The 20,445-nt window shown below is 39.1% G+C and overlaps 1 protein-coding gene across 1 annotated transcript; it reads left to right on the forward strand.

Annotated features, from left to right (window-relative positions):
- Positions 1-411: 411 nt before the first annotated feature.
- Positions 412-20,278, forward strand: OVCH2 (ovochymase 2; the record flags this gene model as incomplete). Its single annotated transcript, XM_082000929.1, has 21 exons — positions 412-716; positions 3,062-3,171; positions 3,866-3,957; positions 5,112-5,284; positions 6,313-6,408; positions 6,805-6,956; positions 7,653-7,848; positions 9,324-9,347; positions 10,740-10,830; positions 10,934-11,067; positions 11,469-11,609; positions 13,689-13,819; positions 14,215-14,308; positions 15,112-15,243; positions 15,649-15,729; positions 16,363-16,549; positions 18,077-18,146; positions 18,717-18,912; positions 19,186-19,337; positions 19,670-19,838; positions 20,256-20,278. The coding sequence occupies exons 1-21, from the start codon at positions 626-628 to the stop codon at positions 20,276-20,278; spliced, it is 2,535 nt and encodes an 844-aa protein (XP_081857055.1). The 5' UTR covers positions 412-625.
- Between the last annotated feature and the right edge of the window lie 167 nt (positions 20,279-20,445).

Consider the following 20,445-nt stretch of genomic DNA (forward strand, 5'->3'; position numbering starts at 1 on the left):
CTGCTGATGACAGCAATACTGAAATATTTTTTAAAAGCTGAGCCCTGTCCTCCTTAATTACCTTTCAAAAATGGGATGTAAACACCGCTCTTTTGAAAAAATGACATTTTGATGCAGAGAGATGTCTTTGTCTTGTACAACACGGAGCATGCTGCCAACAAAATGATAAACTTCTCTTATGTTTCTCAGGTCTGTGAAATTGGCTAAATATAAAGTGTGCAGGAAATATAAAACATTGCCTCTTCAAGAGCTGTAGGAATTGTAGGGGCAAATAGCAGTTGACATTCTGTTCACGTGTGTTCTACTTTGATGTGTAGATCAGCCTGGGTAAGTGTTGCTAGCAAAGCATGCAGTGGTAACCTAATTGTGTCATTTTGCCTGAAAAAAACTAGTTTTAGGGAGGATTTTAGCTCGTATTTTACCGCAAAGACTTCAGTAATGGTGTGTAAAAGAATCATGCTCTGTTAAATTTGGAGAACTTACTTGTTCAGGTAAATGCTTTATGGCTGGATTAATGAGTAACTTCTACTTCAATTAGTTGCTGTTCTCCTGCAGTATAGTATTTGGGCTTCTTTTTCCCTGTAAAAGCTCTCCTTGTTTTCACTCAGTCATTTAGCACCCCAAGATGCGCTTTGCCCCCAGTAAGCTGCAGTTACTCCTGACGGGGATCGTTTGCGTTACAGAGTTTCGTGCTGTACCATCCGCTCATCAGAAAGGTAGGGTGAAAATTTCACCTCTAGTTGTAACCGTTTTCTACGTACCTAACGGATTTGTTCTTAGGCAGTGACAAGCATGGGTGTCAGTGTGGAAATAAAGAAGCTGCACTAGTTTCAGCCCTTAAGTTTTTGACCCTAAGAGCTCATAGACCTAGACACAAGGCAGCATTAGAGTAATTGGTCTAGTTTTCATTCCTGGCTTTTCTTCCAATCCAAATCTGTAACTGAAAGCTATCTTTTGTTAAGTAATTCTTATGAAACATTTGTATGATTTATAATTAAATAAATTAAATTAAATACTCTTAGATTTGCAGCAAGTTAATGAAGGTCATGGTTTAGCACCCATGGGCTGCAAACAAAATACAGTGAGTCCTCTCTTCCATTGTCTTACATCTTAAAATCCGGAGTATTCTTTTTTTGGAAAGATTAATGGTTGCAATTGTTCCCGTTTCCTCATGAAGATTTACTGATTTATAGCAAACCGGAATGGAATTCAGATCTTGGCTGTTTGCATAACTCTTTTGCTTCCATTTTAAATTTGCAGTAGTAAAAGAGGGAAATTTACAGCATTAATTTCCTAAATTCTGCTACTTGTCTTCACTGTAAAAACTCTAGTTTGACTGTCAAAACAGGTGTGGTATCTAAATCATCATAATGAGTTGCTCGCTTACGCAGTCCAAAGCATAATATTCTGTAGAATGGTATTCTCTTGCTTCAGCGTCCTGCGGCGCAGATGGATGTGATGCGGTTTACATAGAAACCTCTCATCCGACCAGTGAGCGAACCTGGTCCTGAAGCAGTCTGTAAAGCAGTCAGGAGTCTCTTGGGCTTACAAATGCCATGGAGCAGAAGATTTTAGAGTTTGTCAAAATATAGATAATCTAAGTCTGGTATAATATGAATATAACTTGTAACTTTTAAACTCATCTTGCATGTGTTAGGAGAATAGACTTATTCAATGCTGAAAGAAGGAAAGTTTTAGTTTGTGAATCTGATTTTTGATTTTATTTGTTTACTTTTGCTCGTTTCCCCAGTATCAAACTCCTTTTGGTAAAACCTAAATCCTATTTTTAAAAATTTTGTCTGTTTCCTCTTTCCTCACTGTATCTTTGCACATGGGAAAAAGGTGGATGCAGTAAGAATTAGGAAAGAATGAAAAAAGTCAGATAAATGAACTGGATCATTTATATATAAAACCTTTTTCATTTAAAAGCTAGGGTAAGTAGCATTGTGTCAGCATTATTGTGACACTGTAATCACCTGCATCAGCCATGCTAATCCTGAAGGTTATTGCAAAACCTTTTTCATAGGTGTTGTGAGCTGCATTTTATGGTGTGGAGGACTGCACATTTTCCGGACAGTGTATACAAGTATTGGTCCTCCATCCTTGGAACACAGCCACCTGTGTTGTTCTACCAGAACAACAACAAAATGTTCCAAGTTTATGGATGCAAAATTTTCCCCAATGTAGTGTTTAACAGAATTTGTAGTAAAATATCTTAGAGATGTGTTTGGCCTCAATGAGTTTTCATACAGCTTTAAGGAAAAAAAAACCCCAAAAATGTGGCTACTGCTGGGTTTGGGAAGTGCACTACGAGGAATTCCTCTGCTACAATGTGCTGCTTGGCAGAATTGGTTGCTTTGCTTCTCTCTTTCTTAAAATACTATCAAATCAGTAGTTATCACAACAAATATTTGTTTCTATAAATCTACTCCTTTACAAATACACAAATATTATCAGCTTCGTTTATCCATAGTAGATGATAATAATAGTGAGTTAAGAAGAAATAAAGTTGGCCCAGTAATAGATGTTCTGGAGAAATTAAGCCACTTGTTGTTGGTCATCAAGGTCTGTACGTTGTGCATTTCGACCCTGTTTGTCCTAGATATTTTAAGTACAAATGTTGGGTGTAAAGAAATTTCTGAAAGTGATAATGAAACAGTGATTTAGTCCCAAAATAATTCCAAAATTTGCTTGAAAGAGAATGTTGACATTCAAAAAGTTCAAGTAAGCATGGACCTAATGAGAACATTTATATAAATATATATATACACATACACATTTGCTCATGGCAAGCAAAATTTAATTAATTTGTGATACAATTGAATCAAAAAGTGCTCATCTGGAAAACTTCTGCAAAATAAAGGACGTTGCCTTTTTCTTAGCCCAATTTAGCCCTAGTCTGGGCAGTTTGTATTAGGAATTATAAAATGTGGTTCCTGTCACGGCCGAGAGATTGCACGTACTTCTGCACCAGGCCATGCCTTCCAGTGCTGTTACTAAAAAGTTGAAAAACATAAATCCAGACTAAATCTTTCCTTCTTTTCCCCATTTTACTCCTCAGATCCAAAGTGTGGGCAGAAGGTTCAAGAGACAAAACCATGGAGTTACCTTAACCTTTTTACTCGGATTGTTGGGGGAAACCAGGTGAAACAAGGCTCACATCCATGGCAGGTTTGCACAAGCAAATGTGGTTTTATCTTCAGAACGCAGTCCTGACTTTTTGTAGAAATGACAAAAGAAGAAAACATTATACTTTGTGTATACTTTGTGATGATGCTTACGGTGTATTGTTGAGCTCCACCCTGCTTTTATGAAAAGCAGTGAAGCAGGTGGAGAGGACATAGAACCTGTCCTGCTCCCTGATAAAGCTTTGCTTATTTTGCTCCATTTTTATTTTGTGTATCGTTATTTCTGAAAGAGCATCTGTAGATTAGTCTATTGTTAAAAAGCATGTAAAACTGCTCAAAAATAGGTCTTCAAAAACCATCTCGAGCCCCCACTATTGTCAGGCATCATGGATTTGCAGTGCTCCCAGTGACCTGCAAAGGAGAAATTCTCGGCTCAACTGGTAACCTTTACAGTGTGCTGAATACCTCAGTGACTTGGCAGTTATTACGTGTGTGTTGCTTATATCCAGATACCAAGTCACAGCTGAGGAGAACAGCGAGGTTTAGGATCTCTTCGACTCAAGGACTGTGACTGTAAAAATGCCGTGAAAGTGGGTTTGCTTGAAATGCAGCATGTACTTTAGCTATGTGAATCTTCAGAGAGTACCTGCATGTGCTATCTTCTTTCTTCCTCAAACACATTCAGAGCAAATATAAAGATTTTCTTTATTTAATATGCCTTCTTTTATGTGATGCAGGTTTCCTTGAAACGAAGGCAAAAGCATTTCTGTGGAGGCACCATTGTTTCTGCTCAGTGGGTGATCACGGCAGCTCACTGCATCTTAGACAGGTATGGATGTGGTATTTCAGGAGCAGGCTGCAGGTGCAGTAAAACATTAATTGTAAAAACGTGTGTGTGCTGTAGCATCTTTTTGTGGTGATTATTTACAGATGCTACCCTTTCATTTGTAACCAATATTTTCCATGTTTTAACAGAAAAGGAGAAAAAAATAAAACCTTTGAATATCTCAAAAATAATTAAGAATAAAATAAACTTACAGGGATTGGTGGAAACTGGTTTTTGGAAGTGTAGGTAAAAATCTGTACCTAACTATAATTATCAGGTGACTGCAATTTTTTTTTTAAAGCGGTAACAACTGGCAGAGTATATGCAATTAAATGGTGAATGGATATAGTACTGACTTCTTGCATGCTGATGATGTTCAGCCTTAGTGCTTTAAAAAAAAAAAAAAAAAAAGGTCTGGGAATGTTGTACTGAAGTTTCAGTCCTGGTTCTGTGGTGGCTTCACTGAGATTGAGTCCCGTATAGTTAATACTGAATCTTTGTACTAATGAATCACCTGGAATTATAAATTTGATCTGTATCTGGCATTGTATGTGAGCACATCTTGGTCAAATTGGCCAATAGCTGCAGAGTTTGTATTAACTACAGAAAGAGAGGCAATATCTAAATCAGCATAAAGCCTCCTGACACAAAAGTAATTCTTTAAGTCTGATGAATAAATTTGAAGCAGAATAAAAAGTTTATAATGATTGCTTTTGTGTTTCCTTGCTGCACATCTGATCTGGTACTAGGAGCCCTAAAGCAGGTTTCACTGTGTTTTTAAGGTATAAAGTGAGAATGCTAAAGAAGTGGTCTTATTTTTTTCTGTACTTTCCTATGTCCAAATCTTCCCTCCTTCGTCAAAAAGCAGTGTGACTCAACATTTTTAAACACAGTAAGAGGACCTGGTTCCTTAGTAGACAACCAAACCACAGTCGGGAGTGTAGCTAAATCGTCTTTCTTCTCAGTTCTTTTCATCTCCCAGTTTCTACTGCAGGGCATACTCGGCTCTTGCTGATTGTACGTATTAAGTGCTCTAAAATCTAAAGATGAAAGACATTAGGTATTGCTGGTAATAACTTTTCTGTTTAAAAACACCTATATTTTTTCCTTTCCTTTTGAAGATTCTGTAGCTGAGCTTTTATTTTTCTATTCTACAGGAACCTGCTCCAATACTTGAATGTCACTGCAGGAGAACATGATTTGAGGATCAGGGAGAATGGCGAGCAGACACTCCCTGTTAAATATGTCATTAAGCATCCAAACTTTGACCCCAGAAGGCCGATGAACTATGACATTGCCCTTCTGAAGCTGGATGGAGCCTTCAACTTCAGTAAGGCCATAGTTACCTGTGATCTTTTTCAGTGGGGAAGGTAAGGACTTTGCTTCTCCCGTGTGCTGTGCAAAGTCTGGAAACTCAGTTTAAGCCTATTTCCCAGCTGTCAGATTATGCTACTAAAAATCTCCAGAGTACTTTGCAACTGAAACATTTAAAATACCAGAGGAAAGTCAGAAAAATGTATCAGTTGAACTAGATGGTCTTCTCCAGACTTAATAATCCCTTGAAGAAAAAGGTATTGTTCTTTGTATGCAGGAGAATAAAATTTGACTGAAGAGGTGTGTTTATTTTTTATCTCCGGTGTAGAGATAAAAAATGGATGCATCTCACTGGCTCTGGTGAACAGTAAAGCTCGTCAAAGGCAGACCAGAGCTCCGAGCGTACCGCAGTAGTGTCTGTACCTTACCCAGACCCTCCTGCTTTTTGCCCTCTTTCCCCTTCCTGCAGACTGCAGAAGGGAGCGTGGGATTATCTTCAGTAGCGGCGGAATGGTCCCTCTGGGGGCTGGAAGGGAAAGAGGACGGTGAGGGTAGGACAGATGTTGCTTCCCTGTTTCCTCGCCTGTGAGCCAGCAGTTTCTCAGCTGTCCACTAACTTTGCCGTAGGGTCAGGTTTTCTGGAAGGCTACTTCACATCAGTTTTATGTAATACTGAGGTGCACAGGAGAGTCCACCCGACGCTTTGCTCTTCCAAAGGCTCCGGCTCACGTCGTTAGGTTGCTCTTTCTTTGCCACCACAAAGGTGAGCAACTACTTTTTCTAATGGAAGTCTGGGTCACGATAGCAGCTAAGTTTAAGGTGAATGGCAAGGCCTGGGCTGAAGCTTGTGGTGCTCATGGCTTTCTATTTCCGTTCCAAAAAGCTACGAAGTGGAGACACAGATAAATTGTCAAATGCCAGGTTAATTTTTCAGATGCCACAAAAATAACAATACTCTTTAGTTTTAAAAAAAATGAGAAAGGAAGATTGTTGTTGTTGTTCTTTCAAATACTTATTAATAAAATTCATGTCCATGTGTGGCAGGTTCATCAGTTTTGCCAGCATGTCTTCCTGATCCAGGTGAAAGGTTTGAAGCAGGATATGTCTGCACTGCTTGTGGCTGGGGCCGTTTAAATGAGAGTAAGCCACTTGAATTGTTCTTTGACGTTCAGGTTTTTCAGTGTCTTATTTCTGAAGCTAAGAGCTGGATTACATAGGTCATAGACAGATGAGAAATACACATCAACTGGTCATAAGAATTGTAATCTCAAAATGGGATCTTTGCTAGCTTCTATGCCTACCTGTCAATTATCTCAAAATGGATCTCTCAAATATATAGACCCGTATTTCAATTTTGAAACATTTTGAAATTTATTCAAGTAAAACTGCTTATTTACACAAAACTGGATGTTTATTTAGCCATAAAATGGCTTGTAGCAAGTTTACAACTCTTTTTTTTGGGTGTGTATTAGCAGTGACGTTAACTTCACCTTTCAGCATCTCTTATGAACCTTTTTTTTTTTTTTTGTATTTCAGATGGAGTACTCCCTCAGGTCTTATATGAAGTCAATCTACCGATCCTAAACAGTAAGGAGTGTTCAAGAGCATTATCAACTTTGAAGAAACCCATCCAAGGAGACACTATAATGTGTGCTGGATTTCCAGATGGAGGAAGAGATGCCTGCCAGGTCAGCTGAACACAGCACCTTGTGTACTGACAAGTGTTTCTCTCAAGCTCAAAGCTCTGTGTGCCTAAATGAATAAATACACCGTAAAATGTGATATTTGGAGTGTACTTATTTTGATGTGTGAATTCTTTCAAAGGTTCTATATGGGGCAATGTACTTAATTACATGATTCCATTTTAATTATTGTGTGAGTTGTATGACAGGTCCCTGAGAGCAATTTTGCAATGTATCCCAGAGCAATAATGCTTAGGGCTTTCTAACTTCAAAGCACTTGATAAATTAATTAATGTTGCTAAGATCCTAAAGAGGAAAGTAGGAAGTATTACAAGTATTACCTTGGATTACAGGAAGGAAAGGAAGCGAGGTAAAGGTTAAGTGATTGTTCCTTGTCATGGGGGTTAAAAAAAACCCAAAAAACTCCTCACTCCTTTTTACATGCTAAAATACAACAAATGTGCACCCATGAGAGAATTAGTTGATCTCTGCCCCTCTTGCCAATCCTGACTAAACACACTAAAAAAGAAAGTACCTTTCTTCACAGTTTTGGTTGTTTTTTTTTTTTAATTACTCTTCCCTATGTTTCAGGTTTGTTAATATGGCACAAAAGAGAACTCGGAAAACTCTTTAAGGCTTGCTCAGTGGTGCACACACGCTTTTGTAAGCTGTGGGTTCTGGGCTTTTGCTTGTTTTTTACAGGGAGACTCGGGAGGCCCTCTTTTGTGCCGACGTAAGCATGGTGCCTGGACTCTCGCGGGTGTGATCTCCTGGGGAATGGGGTGTGCTCGTGGCTGGATAAGTAATGAGAGGAAGAAACATTATGACAGAGGATCTCCGGGAATATTCACAGACCTCAGTGCGGTGCTTTCCTGGATTCAAGAGAACATGAGCGCTGGTATTAAATTTCCACACTAATGTGTCCCTCACTTTTAACAACTCTTTCGTCTCATAATAATATTTCATTTAATTTTATCTTTTTCAAGGTATAGCACTTATATTTTTCCCATTTTTTTCTGGCAAAGCACTGTAGCATTTCATAATGCCTTTAAGTATATGGTACTGATTGGCAGTTGCCAAAAACAAATTGAGAGCCTTGTAAATGCTTGCTTCTCTTCCACTTTGCCTTCTGCCTGGACTATATATGTGTGTGTGTATTTTTTTTTTTTTTTTTTTAACTTTAAGGATGGTTCTTTCATCCAGCTGGCCTGGTATTTTTGTTTTTAAGTGGAAATTCACCAACTGACAGTGTCTGAAATTCCATAAGCACCTCTTTGAAGTCACTTGTCATTTTTCTCAGCTAAAATGTGTTGGATCAGACATTTGACTACGTGGGGAAAAGTCATGCTCTCAGAAGAGTTTTTGCTTACTCTGCCCAAAAGGCTACATGCCCTCTGTGCAGGGGAACACACTTCCAAAGTCATGGAGCTGGAGATACAAATCACAGTCTGTCCAGGGCTCAACTTCACAGACCATTAAGAAACTGAATTAATATTTTCTTCCAGTTTGGGCTATTTTCATTTAAAAGTATTGGAGATTTTGTTAAAATTTATGCAGAGAACTGAAAAACTGAGGAGTGTTTTGGAGGTTTTGCTACTCAGTAATAAGAAAAAAAATTGTGAGGAGAGGAAAAAACCCACCCTTTCCCATTAGAAACCAGCTTCAACTGGTGATTGAAAAAAGAAACCTTCATAACGTTGGAGAAAAATGAAAAGCGTTTAGCTTTTGAAAATATTTTGATTTTCAATTTAAAAAAAATTCATCAAGAATTTACTAGTTGGCCTATTGTATTATCAGGAAAAAATAATACGATTAGCTATTGTGGTAATTAATGTGTGTTGGCTCCAGTGAACAGAAAAAGTGATTTAGTAGTTAAAGTGAAAACACCGTTCTCAATTGCATTGCACTAGCTTTTGCTGGCTTGCTCTTTTATACTGTCACACTGGTGCAAAAGGTCTTAGCTGTAATTGCTGTCAGGCTTCATGTCTCTGTGTCCCCGATGTGATGCTAGCAGTCGGATTCTGCTACCCTTAACAGAAATGTATAGTATTTACTCAACAAGTACGTAGAAAGAGTGTACTGTGCAGCTCAGACTTAGCAGTGGCCTCTCAAACGTATGATTAATTCTGGAAGTGGCTATTCCAGAATTGTTTATGCCAAAGTCAGCATTGCCTGAACTTGCAATGTTGTTTTAATTCCAAGCCTGGTCTATTGTAGGCACTATGTCCCCAACAAGCATTTGAAGTTGCCTCAGTGCTAGCTGTATAAAATTACCATTTCACACAGATAAAAAGAAAGCCTACATTTGTGAATATGAAACTACAGTAATGTATTTGTCTTTTTCCACCCCCTTCCCTATTCCTCCTTTATTAGATCTGAAAATGAAAAGCTCCACAGGTGAGTACAGTATTTTTTCAGTATCTTCTATCTGTGTTAGAGCGTAAAAAGACCCCCAAAATAGCCTGATATATAAGCTATGAAGGAAGCAATGTGAAGAAGCTTGACTCATCAAAGCGCGTGTAAATGTATACTTTAAATATATACTCTTTTCCTCCTGGTTCTGTTAAAAAAAATTACTTATGTAGGGTTGTACTTACGTACCGATGACTTCAAAAAGGAATTTTCCTTAAGACAGCTACATATAGAAAGCCATATTTTAATTGAAATGCAAATAAAATTAATGGGAAAAATGTGGAACGGAACCTCAAGCAATGCATGAAATCTAGCTAGTGAAGTTGTTTCTGTATAAAAATATACATTCTAAATAGAAAGTATGAGGTAAATTAGTAGCACTTTTGTGCAGTCCGTGATGAATCTATCTCCTTGTCTGGTGTCTATTTCTATGAATAAAATGCAAAAAGACCCCCATGAAACCCAACCCCTAATGTAACATGTTTTAAAATTAAAGTCTTGCTTTGATTCTGCCATGTTTATGTTCTTATTGGACACTCTGTTCATCTAGGTACAAGTTCACACAAAGATACTAGAAACAACTCTTGCGACCTGGGTCTTAAAATTTTAATTTTAGCAATCTAGAGTGAGATTTCTCAGATGATAAACGACCTTGGGCACATGGTCAGTTTGTTTAGATTTGATGTAGCCAGTCAGAATTTGGTATTTAAGTGCTGTTTGTGTCTTTTTGGAATTTTTACTGGTCTTCCTAGGATGCTTCAGGTAAGATACTCTTATAAGTACATGACTCTTTAAATTTGTTTTCATATATGTAGTTGTTGAAAAATGTCTCGCTGGCTTACCTTGCAAGGAGAAGAAAAGGCAAAAAGAGATAATTTTTGTAACTAATTCTGTTTCTAGTGACACTTATCTGGAGAGAAAAGCTTCTGCTTCTTCTAGTAAAGTGTTTTCAATACCATATTGTACTGTTACAAAAGTCTCCTGCTGTAACATAGCTAAGGACATTATTATAAATGGGCTGCAATGAACACTTGTCTTATGTCCTGAGGTATACATTTTTCCTCCCTGAAAAACATTTATATCGAAATCCTCATTTAACAAATAGTTTCTTTAAGGTAAAAAGAATAAAATATAACAGCGTCTTGGCAGTGCTTAATTTTTGCTCCCAAATTACATGTTTGAAAACTGATTTACCATAATTCCAAATAAAAGAGAGGGGAGAGAAGACCCAGCATCAGTCTGCCAGCAGAAACAAGGTACAGCTGAGCAGTCTTCAGTCTTACAATATTCTCCAGGTCTTTGAGCTTTTTTGGCGTAACAGATGATTGCATATGTCAAACCTGAGTCCTCCTATTTTGTTTTAACTCTACAATGCAGCATATTGTAGCATTCAGGATGGCAAACTCCCTGGCAGTGAAGGAGAATTACATTTTCCTGGAAGTCCCAAACAGTTTTATCAAAGCCACCAGTAAGTAGAGAAAACACAGTCTTTCCCCAGAAACTGTTCCCTGTGCCAGTGTAGCTGTTTTTTTGTTGCAGCATTGTGAATGGGAACTAATTTGTTATTCCAGATTGTGTGTATGGACTCTACTTATACCAGAAGGGAATTATATATTGCTTCGTTTTTCCCACTTTGATATAGAGCCAGAAACATTTTGTGACTATGATTCTTTATCAGTCTATTCAAAAGATGACAGACTTGTTGGTGAGTTGCTGTCCTCTTATTCTGTGAAGTAATCTGTCCGTGTACTCTTTCGTTCTAGTGGCAAGTACACCCAGTGAGGATGTTGCGGTTGGTTATGGTTTACTTACCTTTTCATGATGAATACGTTGTGACATATGATATAAAATAAAAGATAAAGAGGGTGGTAGGGGAAAAGAATATAAAAATGCCTGTTAGGGAACTGTGTCCGTTGTGTTCTCAATTTTTAATAGTGTGTATCTTTTAGTTGGGCTAATGGATTAATGCAGAATGTAGAGGAATGGATAGACAATTTCCTTCCCACCTTTAAATTTGCATAGTCAGGTACTTAAAATGGTACATGCAAGTATTCTCAAGCGACTCAAGGCCTTAAATGGTGATTATTCTCTAATACTATATTTCAGGGAAATTCTGTGGAAGAGATCTTCCATTACCTATTTTGATTGGCTCCGATAGTATACGGCTGAAATTTGTTTCTGACAACAAGGATTTTGGAACTGGTTTTTCTATGACCTACAAAGCTCTTACACCAGATATTCTTCCTGGTAAGTCTAAGTCTAGTAATATACCTGTCTGCACTCTTGGGTGGTGGCCTGAAAAAGATTTTTGGGAGAATACAAATCCAAGAAAGCTCCTGTGATTTTTCTGTATGGATGATGTTATGAACAAGGTAAGTGTGCTTAGGCTGCCATGTGACATTGTAGAGACACTGGGATGCCAGAAGGACATAGGGATAGATGCTGTTGAGAAGCCTTTGTTTTACTCTGCCTCTTCTCCATCCACTTTATGCAAGATCTCATTTCCTTCCCTGCTTCCAGAATGTTTTAAAACTTAATAAGATTAGTCAAATGAGCAGAATTTCCAGATGAAAGCTGCTTTGCTAGTCCCAAGCGTGCTTTGCTGGAGAGGCCCTGAGGGAGGCAGCTAATGCTAGGATATATGTAGTGGAGAATTGCTTGCTGTTTTGCTGTGCAGAGCAGTTTTCCATCACTAGGGAGCAGGCCCAAGGGCTGTCTGTTGAATCTGGACAATCCAGTTACAGAGAGACACCTGTTGTTCCTGTTTCTGCAGCTTTTCCAGTTAGTTTCTTTCCTTTGCAGAGTGTAGGGAGGAATCCCCTCTGAGGGGATATGCCTTGCCAGGGCATAGACCATCAGGAAGACACAACTGCTGGTTGTGTTTTGTGTCTCCACTTTCATTTCCAAGGAAAGTTGATGTTGCGAATGAGTGGTTTAGGCCACTTAAGAATCACTGCCAAGGATATTAGGGGGGAAGGGGGGAAATTAATATGAATTTGTAAAAAGCATGACTTAACAGAATTTGATGGCAAGGTTCACTCTTATCACTTACTCAATATGCAAAAAGCATACAAAGGGAAATCAAATTAGAATTGAGTTGGAATGATTTATACATGGATCGGGGAAATGATTTACACGGGGTCAGGGAAATAATGTCAGAATCGCATTGGTGTGGTTTACATAGAGATTAGGGAAAGAAGGTGAGGGAGACCCTCCTGTTGAGTCACAGGGTTCAGAGCGGTCTCCCTTGCTTTCTAAACTCCTTCTCAGAAAGAAGTCTAGGTGTGGCTGGATCCACTCCTAGTCCCCGCCTTAATCAACAGTTTATATCTAAAGGGCAAACTGCACACACACAAACACAGGGATGTGGATATAGATATAGAGATATATAAAGGTATACCTGTTAAAAATTCCCCTTGAGTTCAGTGGAATACCCATGTCGAATGCCTTTGCATTTCTCAATGGGTGAGGGTTGAGCCTCAAGGAGCAGGGGTTTCAGCCCAGGTCCTGTCGTCAGTCTTTGGTGACGGTCCTCCAAACTTCGCAAACTGGAGAGTTTGCGAGCTCTGAGAGGTGTCCCACTCAGAGGGAGATGCTGGTTGTAGCCCACTGCAGTCCAGGAGAGCTCAAAGGTCTTCACTTGGGACGACTGTTTATAGGGTCACAAGATAATTGACTTTAGGCATCGATGAATTTCCATCCTGGCTACACTCTGGGTTGGTAACTGCTGGAGTTCTCAAATCTCCAGTAACACTGGTACTGATCATACCAGGGCTGTCAGTGTATGGTCAGTTATTCCTGGTCCCATTCCCTGCCCTGGCCAGGCAACCGAACTCCTGGTACGGTCAGTGCTATTCCCCATCTGAGCTACGCAAAGGTGCTTGGTACCGTCAATTGACTCTTAACAGCCAAACTCATTGCACAAAGGCCAAGGCTTGCCAGGCAATAGAATTCCTAAGGCCGTAAAGCGGTCCAGGAGCAAGGAGGGGGGCAATGCACCACTGCAGCTGGCAAATGTTTTCTGACATGCCTGTGTCCTGCTCTTCTCTCACTCCATGCAGGTACTTGTATCTGCAATGCACTGCCTGTAGCCAAAGGGAAATGGTACAGTCAGGGGTTGAACTGCTCTTCTGTCTGGGAACAGATTAAAAATTTTCTTTGCATCTTTTTCATGCTGAAGGATTTGGCTTCCTGCTCTTGTCCTGTTCTCTTTCTTAGCTGCAGGAAAGCACCACGAGAGTTATTCTGGATTTAATTTTTTTTTTTTTTGTGAATGATTTCATAGGAAATCACAGTAACTCCATTTTTGTTTTCCTGGATTTTCAGATTCTGGCTGTGAGTCCTTAGTTGTCCTCTTTGAAGAAGGAGCGTTACAAAGTATGCACTATCCAGAGGGCTACAGCAACATGGCAGATTGTCAATGGATTATTTGTGCGCCAGAGGACCATGTAATCAAGGTATAATATGGCCCTTCTTGTGTCTACACTGTGGAAATGGGCATCATTTTGTTAATAAGAAATTATGCAACTAAGGACAAGCAAGATCAAGCAACATAAGCTTGAATAACGCTGCAGGATGCAGTTAAGAGAAATCACTTGCCATCACAAAAGCCAGATAGGTTTTGATTTCTCCTTTAGGTTATAGTAAAACAGGGTTTCCTGGTTTAAATTTTATCGTGACGGCTTCATCTGGCAAGTGTAATATGCTGTGTATCACCTGTGCAAGGTCTGAATGTCACAGAAACCCAAACCCTAAAGGAATCACTGACACTACTAAAGACACTATTATAGATCTTTGAATTTCCCTTTGTGAATTTAACAACAAGGTTCACATTTTCATTTTTTATTTAAAGCTTACATACCAGTCTTTTGAAGTAGAAGAGAGTGAAGATTGCTCTTACGATGCTGTGACTGTCTATGAAGATGTGGGAAAGGAGGAGGAAATTGGTTTGACATTTCATTTTTTGACATAGTTTGGGGATGACCTATTTCTTTTATGTTTTTCACCGGCCCTATTTTACAGTCTAAAATCAAGTTCACCTCTAGAGTCTCGGGTGATGTTCTAGGTACTAGTTTCAGTATCCTGAAACACACTTGCAGGTATTGCTTCTTCTATTCCACTTACAGAGGCAAAACCACATAGAACAAAACAGTTTAGTATATTTTCATTCTATATGAAATGCAGTTCTGAATTCATGTGAATGAAGAAAAGGGCATAACACAATAATTTATTTTTATAGTAATGATCAGGCACAGAGAGCACCCAAGGGGTCTCTCTTTCAGACTCCAGTTGTTCTTCACTCCTGATGACCATTCATGTAATTCTTGCCACCTTGATGGAGATTCCTCTGGCTTACATTGAATGAGAGGAAGACCTGTCCCAATCAACTGATCTCAGCACTTGCTGATGCTGGTCATTAGATTACACTAGCAAGGGGAAATCAAGTTTCCAGCGTGTTCTATATGTAATGGCAACCTATGAGCATGAGCGCTGAAATCTTCTCTTGTGAAATAATGCAAGAGTTTTTATCTTATGAGATAATTACTGAACAAAGACAGACTGCCAGGAATAAAAGAACAGTCCTTCAGCCTCAGTCTGCTTATCCCTACTCCTCTCTTGTGCATAGTTATTTTTTACCCTGCTGTGTGAGAGCTGGAATACACAGAATATTAAATACCCACTGTTGAAAGAGATAAGGATGAAAAGATACATGTTAATCTGCAACGAACCTTTGCTTTCTCATCTTTAGCTAAGTCTTGTGGATTTGCCCTACCAGCACCTGTTCTAAGCTCCTCTGCTATGATGCTGGTTGTCTTTCACTCTGATGAAACAGAGACCTTTGGAGGATTCAGAGCTACAATCTCTTTTGTTCATGTAACAGGTAATAGAAGTAACTTGGGAAACTGCCTCTTTGGGGCAGCACAAAGGGCTCTTCGGTGAATTTGCCTATTCAGAATTATTTTGCTCTAGGAGATTCTCATCTAATAAATTATTTCAGTGAAAAAACTGTATTGTGAACCTGTTGAGACATTAAACAAAGGACCTATTGAGTGGGTGAAGAGAAACAATGAATCTACCCAAAACCTGAGAGTGTTGTTTTGTTTAAGAGTATTTTGGTGCATCTTAAATGGCACTTTACTACCATGTGAAGATATAACAGCACAGATCCCTACTGTAGAAATCTATTCCTTCTAAAAAAATTATAATAAAGGAAGTAAAAGTGATTTTGTAATAAAAATATCACTCAAAACAGCCTGCTAGCATATTTGCTATTTTCATTTGCTAGATTTAGGTACTTTGGATTCAACTAGTGAAGAAGAATTTGAACATATGGATATGACTGAAGAAGAAATACAGGTTACAACAGGTAAGCCAACCCAAGTTACATTTTCTTCATGGGAAAAGGGAGTACCTTTTGGACTATGATTTAAATGGTGTTTTCTCCAAATGTTTAATGGATGCAGTTGTCCCAGAAGTTTTCATTATGATATTTTGAGGAAATAAAAAGATGAATGGTAACAGTTCTATGCTTTGGCTTTAGAATAGCAGAACCTAATTTTTCTTGTTAAGTCATTTACAGCAATGCAATGACATTATTTAAGCTTGTATGTTAGTTTATACCTACTTGCTTTGGTGAAAATAATTGCAAAGAGTACAGGGTAATTGAAAATAATAACCAGCATTTTAGAACTTCCCTTCTTCCCTGTCAGTACTTTATAGAGGATGGGATGAGTCGATATTGATTGTAGGTTTGAGGCTAAAACTTTTGAAGGTAGGCAGTTGCTTTCATCTTGGTGAAGCTATGTTTTTGCTGAGATCATCTCCTCATGCTATCTCTAAACATTTGGACCCTTTGTAATGAGAGAAGTTGAAAGATTTAGCAGAAAAGGGGAGGTGGAAGCTTGAGAAGCTGTTCAGTAGCTCTGAAATGGGCTGTTCTGTTCTTCTCCAAATCTTAACCTCTACAGACTTCTTGAGACATCAGTGCTTTCTGTTTCAGATGATATTTGTGGAATGCCTTCAAATCAGCCCAGATTCATTTTCAGTAGGATAATTGGAGGTGAAGAAGCTGTACCATACTCATGGCCTTGGCAGGTCAGTGTGCAAATTTCAGATGAGCATATCTGTGGAGGAGCAGTTCTTGCCAAAGAATGGGTTGTCACAGCTGCTCACTGCTTTAATTCTAAGTAAGTACACCGGGATGAACCTTCCCCTGGGAATGCCTGTAATTGCACAGCGTGCCTCTGCAGCTTGGTGGTTCTGCCGAGGGTGGCTGGCACACTTTCAGTTGCCACCTACTTGCAGCTCACACTGGCGTTGGCTTCTTTCGCTCCACATGTACTAGGATCACAGTGGCTACTTAGGAAGTAAGTAGCCTACTTCTGTAGGCTTGATTTTCATTCAGAACAGTTTTCGGAAGAGGTGACAAGAAACTAAGTATCTTGTCATCCATCACTTACTCCTAGGTAACTTCTTTGTATTTGGTTCATTTACAGAGCACGTTTTCATCCAGGTAGAATCAACCTATCAAAAAATTCAAAAATTACCGAATTTGTGTAGATTTTGGAGGGCAGAATGATGCCATTCCCTTATTAAAAACCTATCAATCTGTTAAATCAGATTACGTGAGAATTTTTCTGTCTTTTTTGAGAGAAACTGAAAAGATAGTGTGTATGACTTTCCGTCTCTTTAAAATACTTTCTAAAATGTAATTTGTTTATTCATCTGTTAGGCTGAACACTATCTGACTGTTTTGATTTTCAAATTAATCACAGATTAATAATTTAAAATTCTCATACCTTGGGTCATTAAAACATTTTAAAAAATCCTTCCAAGATTGCTGGTAATTAGGTATTTCTGGCCTGTTTTCAAATGAAGTTGCAATTGCTTGAAAATGAGGGTAGGCTTTCAAAAGCCCTGACTGCCAAAGGTGCCTAGACATGTATATTCTCAGTTTCTTTGATTCTCTTCTCCACCCCCATAAAACTGGGGATCTGAAATGCAAGTGCTGTTTTGAATTTTGGACTTTGACTTCTAAGTTTCTAAACATTAGTTTGCAAAATTTTATGTCGGGAGCATTGTTATGCTGTGTTGAAGGTACTGCTTTAAGAGCTGTATTAAGGAGGAGTTCTCTATTGCACATTGCCATCACATCAGAATTTGCGTACATGGATAAATGATTCTACACAAGTAATTTCATAGGGAGTTATGACAGGTTTTCAAGGATTTGAGAGGGTTTGTTTAAGAAACCAAGAGAAATGAAATGTTTCTGTTGCATTTCTTTGTATCATTTGATGGGTGGTTATGTTTTAGAGGTGACCCATTGTCTTCATTAAGAAGGCAGGGACCAGCATTGTCCCTGGATGATGTGGACCATGCAGACCTTGTGTTCTGCATCAAACACTGCCAGTCCTTATAAAAGTGACCTTTCTCTCAGTTCGCTATGTGTTTGAGAGATCCCTCTGCCTCATCATGAGTGTTTCATGCTCCCTAGAAGTCAATGGGAAGATTTCCATAGATTCGTGTGGGGGTATGGGCCCCAGGAGTTGTTGGCCTAGGAATATGTAGTATCTATTTTGGGTGGGGAAGGTTTTAAGACTCACAGTTTTCAAGAATGCTGTTATACCAACCTGAGAATGTACTTATGTTTTTGGGGGTTGTTTTTATGGGTTTTTTGATTGTGGTTTTCTGTTTTGTTTTTTTTTTTTTTTTAGGGAACTACACAGAGACTTATGGATGGTGGTAACAGGACTTCATGATCTTGCAGAGCAAGAATACAGACAGGTACTGTAAGTTCTGCTTAATAATGAAATATAAATCAATATTGCAAAACAGTTTTTAATGTAAATGTATCTCGCAAATTGTTCATGATGCAGCAACCTAACAGCCTGCGTGCTGACCTTAATCTGCATTTACACAACAGCTTTTGTGTGACTGTCAGAGAAATTGTATCAACATGGACCTGTGCCTTCACCAGTAATGAGCTCCAAAGCTCAGTATCCTGGAGGATGTGGGAGTGGGAACTCTATTGTCTCCAAATTCCCTGGTGACTATTACCAAGATGGAAATAATCGGGGCACATCTTTCCACTTTGTTTAGACTGGACGAATGTTTTTCCAAGACCCTCTCCTACATTTGCTGGATGGAGTTTCCTGCATGTTCCCTCACCCATGTCCAAGAGGCATAATCTTGACCCGTTAATATAAGAAAGCTTGTGACCTGAGCAGCTGCTTTTAAACTTTTCCTCCTCTTAAAGCATCTTGCGTGTGCCCTGAAAATTTTATAAAACCAAAGTTACTTAAAGACTCAAATTCACAAGTCATTCAGAAAATGTCAATGTCCTTGCTTTTCTAGAAAAGGTCAGTAAAGCAGTATATTATACATCCCAGTTTTAACAAGACCACTATGGACTTTGATATCGCCTTACTGCAACTGGCTGAGCCCTTAGAATTCAACCAGTACGTGCACCCAGTGTGCCTCCCTGCCAAGGAGGAGGTGGTTCAGCCCTCAAGGGTGTGTGTTGTCACAGGATGGGGTGCACATGAAGAAGGTATGCAGTCTTTGCCATTTCAAAGATTAAGCATGCTGTAGCTGTGTTTTAAATAGTGTTCTGTGTTGTACCATTCATTCTATCTATATGTTAGTTCCTGGAGAACAGACATGTTAAAAAGTTTTCTCTCAGATAGACATGCAGGGAAATGAGTGGGAGGAAGGAAATCAGATAATTTAGATTGAGACCATTTGAAGAGGGGAAGAGCAAAGCTGCTTTCTGGAATCACTGATTCATGCCTCTACTGGTTTCTAAGATGTCTTTCACTTCAAGACAGAGAAAAGGGGAAAAAATTGCATCAGCTGGAAGTCCCTATCCTGGTGCTTGACACATGTCAGAAGTACTACATAAATCTTCCCACTAAAGTCACGCAGAGGATGATCTGCGCTGGATTCCCTCTGGAAGAAGGCAAGGACTCGTGCACAGTAAGTTGCGCACATCACCTTTGCCTTCTGACAGCTGGGGTATGGCCAGATGGATTCTGAAAAAGAGGAGTGTTAAAACCTCACTAAGAGCTGTTTTCTTGCAAACAGGCTGTAGGTGATTTAGAGTGAAAGACTCCTTAGCAGTAGGATTTTAATTACTCGTATTGCAAAAAGAGGCACTTCCCTTGAACAAAGGTTCTTTCTTTTTCTGTCTTTTAAAAACACAAACCCCCAAACACATCAGCAGCTGGGACCTCCTGTAGGTGAACTGTTATTTTGAAAACATAAGGTGTGACGTTAGCTCATAACAAGATTCCTTTGTCTTTGTGCAGGGTGACTCTGGTGGCCCCTTAGTTTGTTCTTCAGAAGATAACTCAGGATATTACAGCCTTCATGGAATCACTAGCTGGGGCTTGGGCTGTGGAAGGAAGAGCTACCCAGGAGTATACACAAATGTTGGTGTGTTTGTTGACTGGATAAAGCAGAGTGTTAATAGTAGTGGTATGTATGAAAAAAACAATTAAATGAATCCTTTTGCTATTGATAGATGCTTAATTTGAGGCCTTTTCCAGGGTGCCATTTTTATATTTGGGTGTCCAGCACTTCCTGAAATCTTGGCTGTTTAAAATATCCCCAGCTGAATGCCCAGAAGCAGAAAAATCTAAATCAGTACTGACTTCTGAAAATCTTAGTTCTTCCAGATGTATTGCTATTCCCCTCTCTATTGCAGTTCTCATGTTGATGAATGTATTCTCCTTACTGCTGCTTTGCTGCCTCATTTCTCAGGGTTGGGAGGTGGTAAGGAGACACGAACTGACATACAATGACAGCAGAGTGCACTTTGACAAGTTTGTAAACTGCCTTTGTTGATGATCTTTGCAAGGTTTTCCCTGTTGGTTTTTTTTCTCCTTTTTGTAGATCTCCCCATTTTCATGGTGTGACTGTCAAAATAGCAGTTCTGATGGGCCACAGTATAAAACATTTCCAAAGCACAAATGTCACTGAAAGCAAATTGGTGAGAGCGTGTTAGTTCATGATTGGAATCTGTTCACCAGAGTAGGTGGTACTTATCCTGGTGAATTTACTGCTGACTTACCTGAATTGAGAC

The sequence above is a fragment of the Phaethon aethereus genome, assembly GCF_964289735.1.
Source record: "Phaethon aethereus genome assembly, chromosome: 5".
Taxonomy (NCBI): domain Eukaryota; kingdom Metazoa; phylum Chordata; class Aves; order Phaethontiformes; family Phaethontidae; genus Phaethon; species Phaethon aethereus.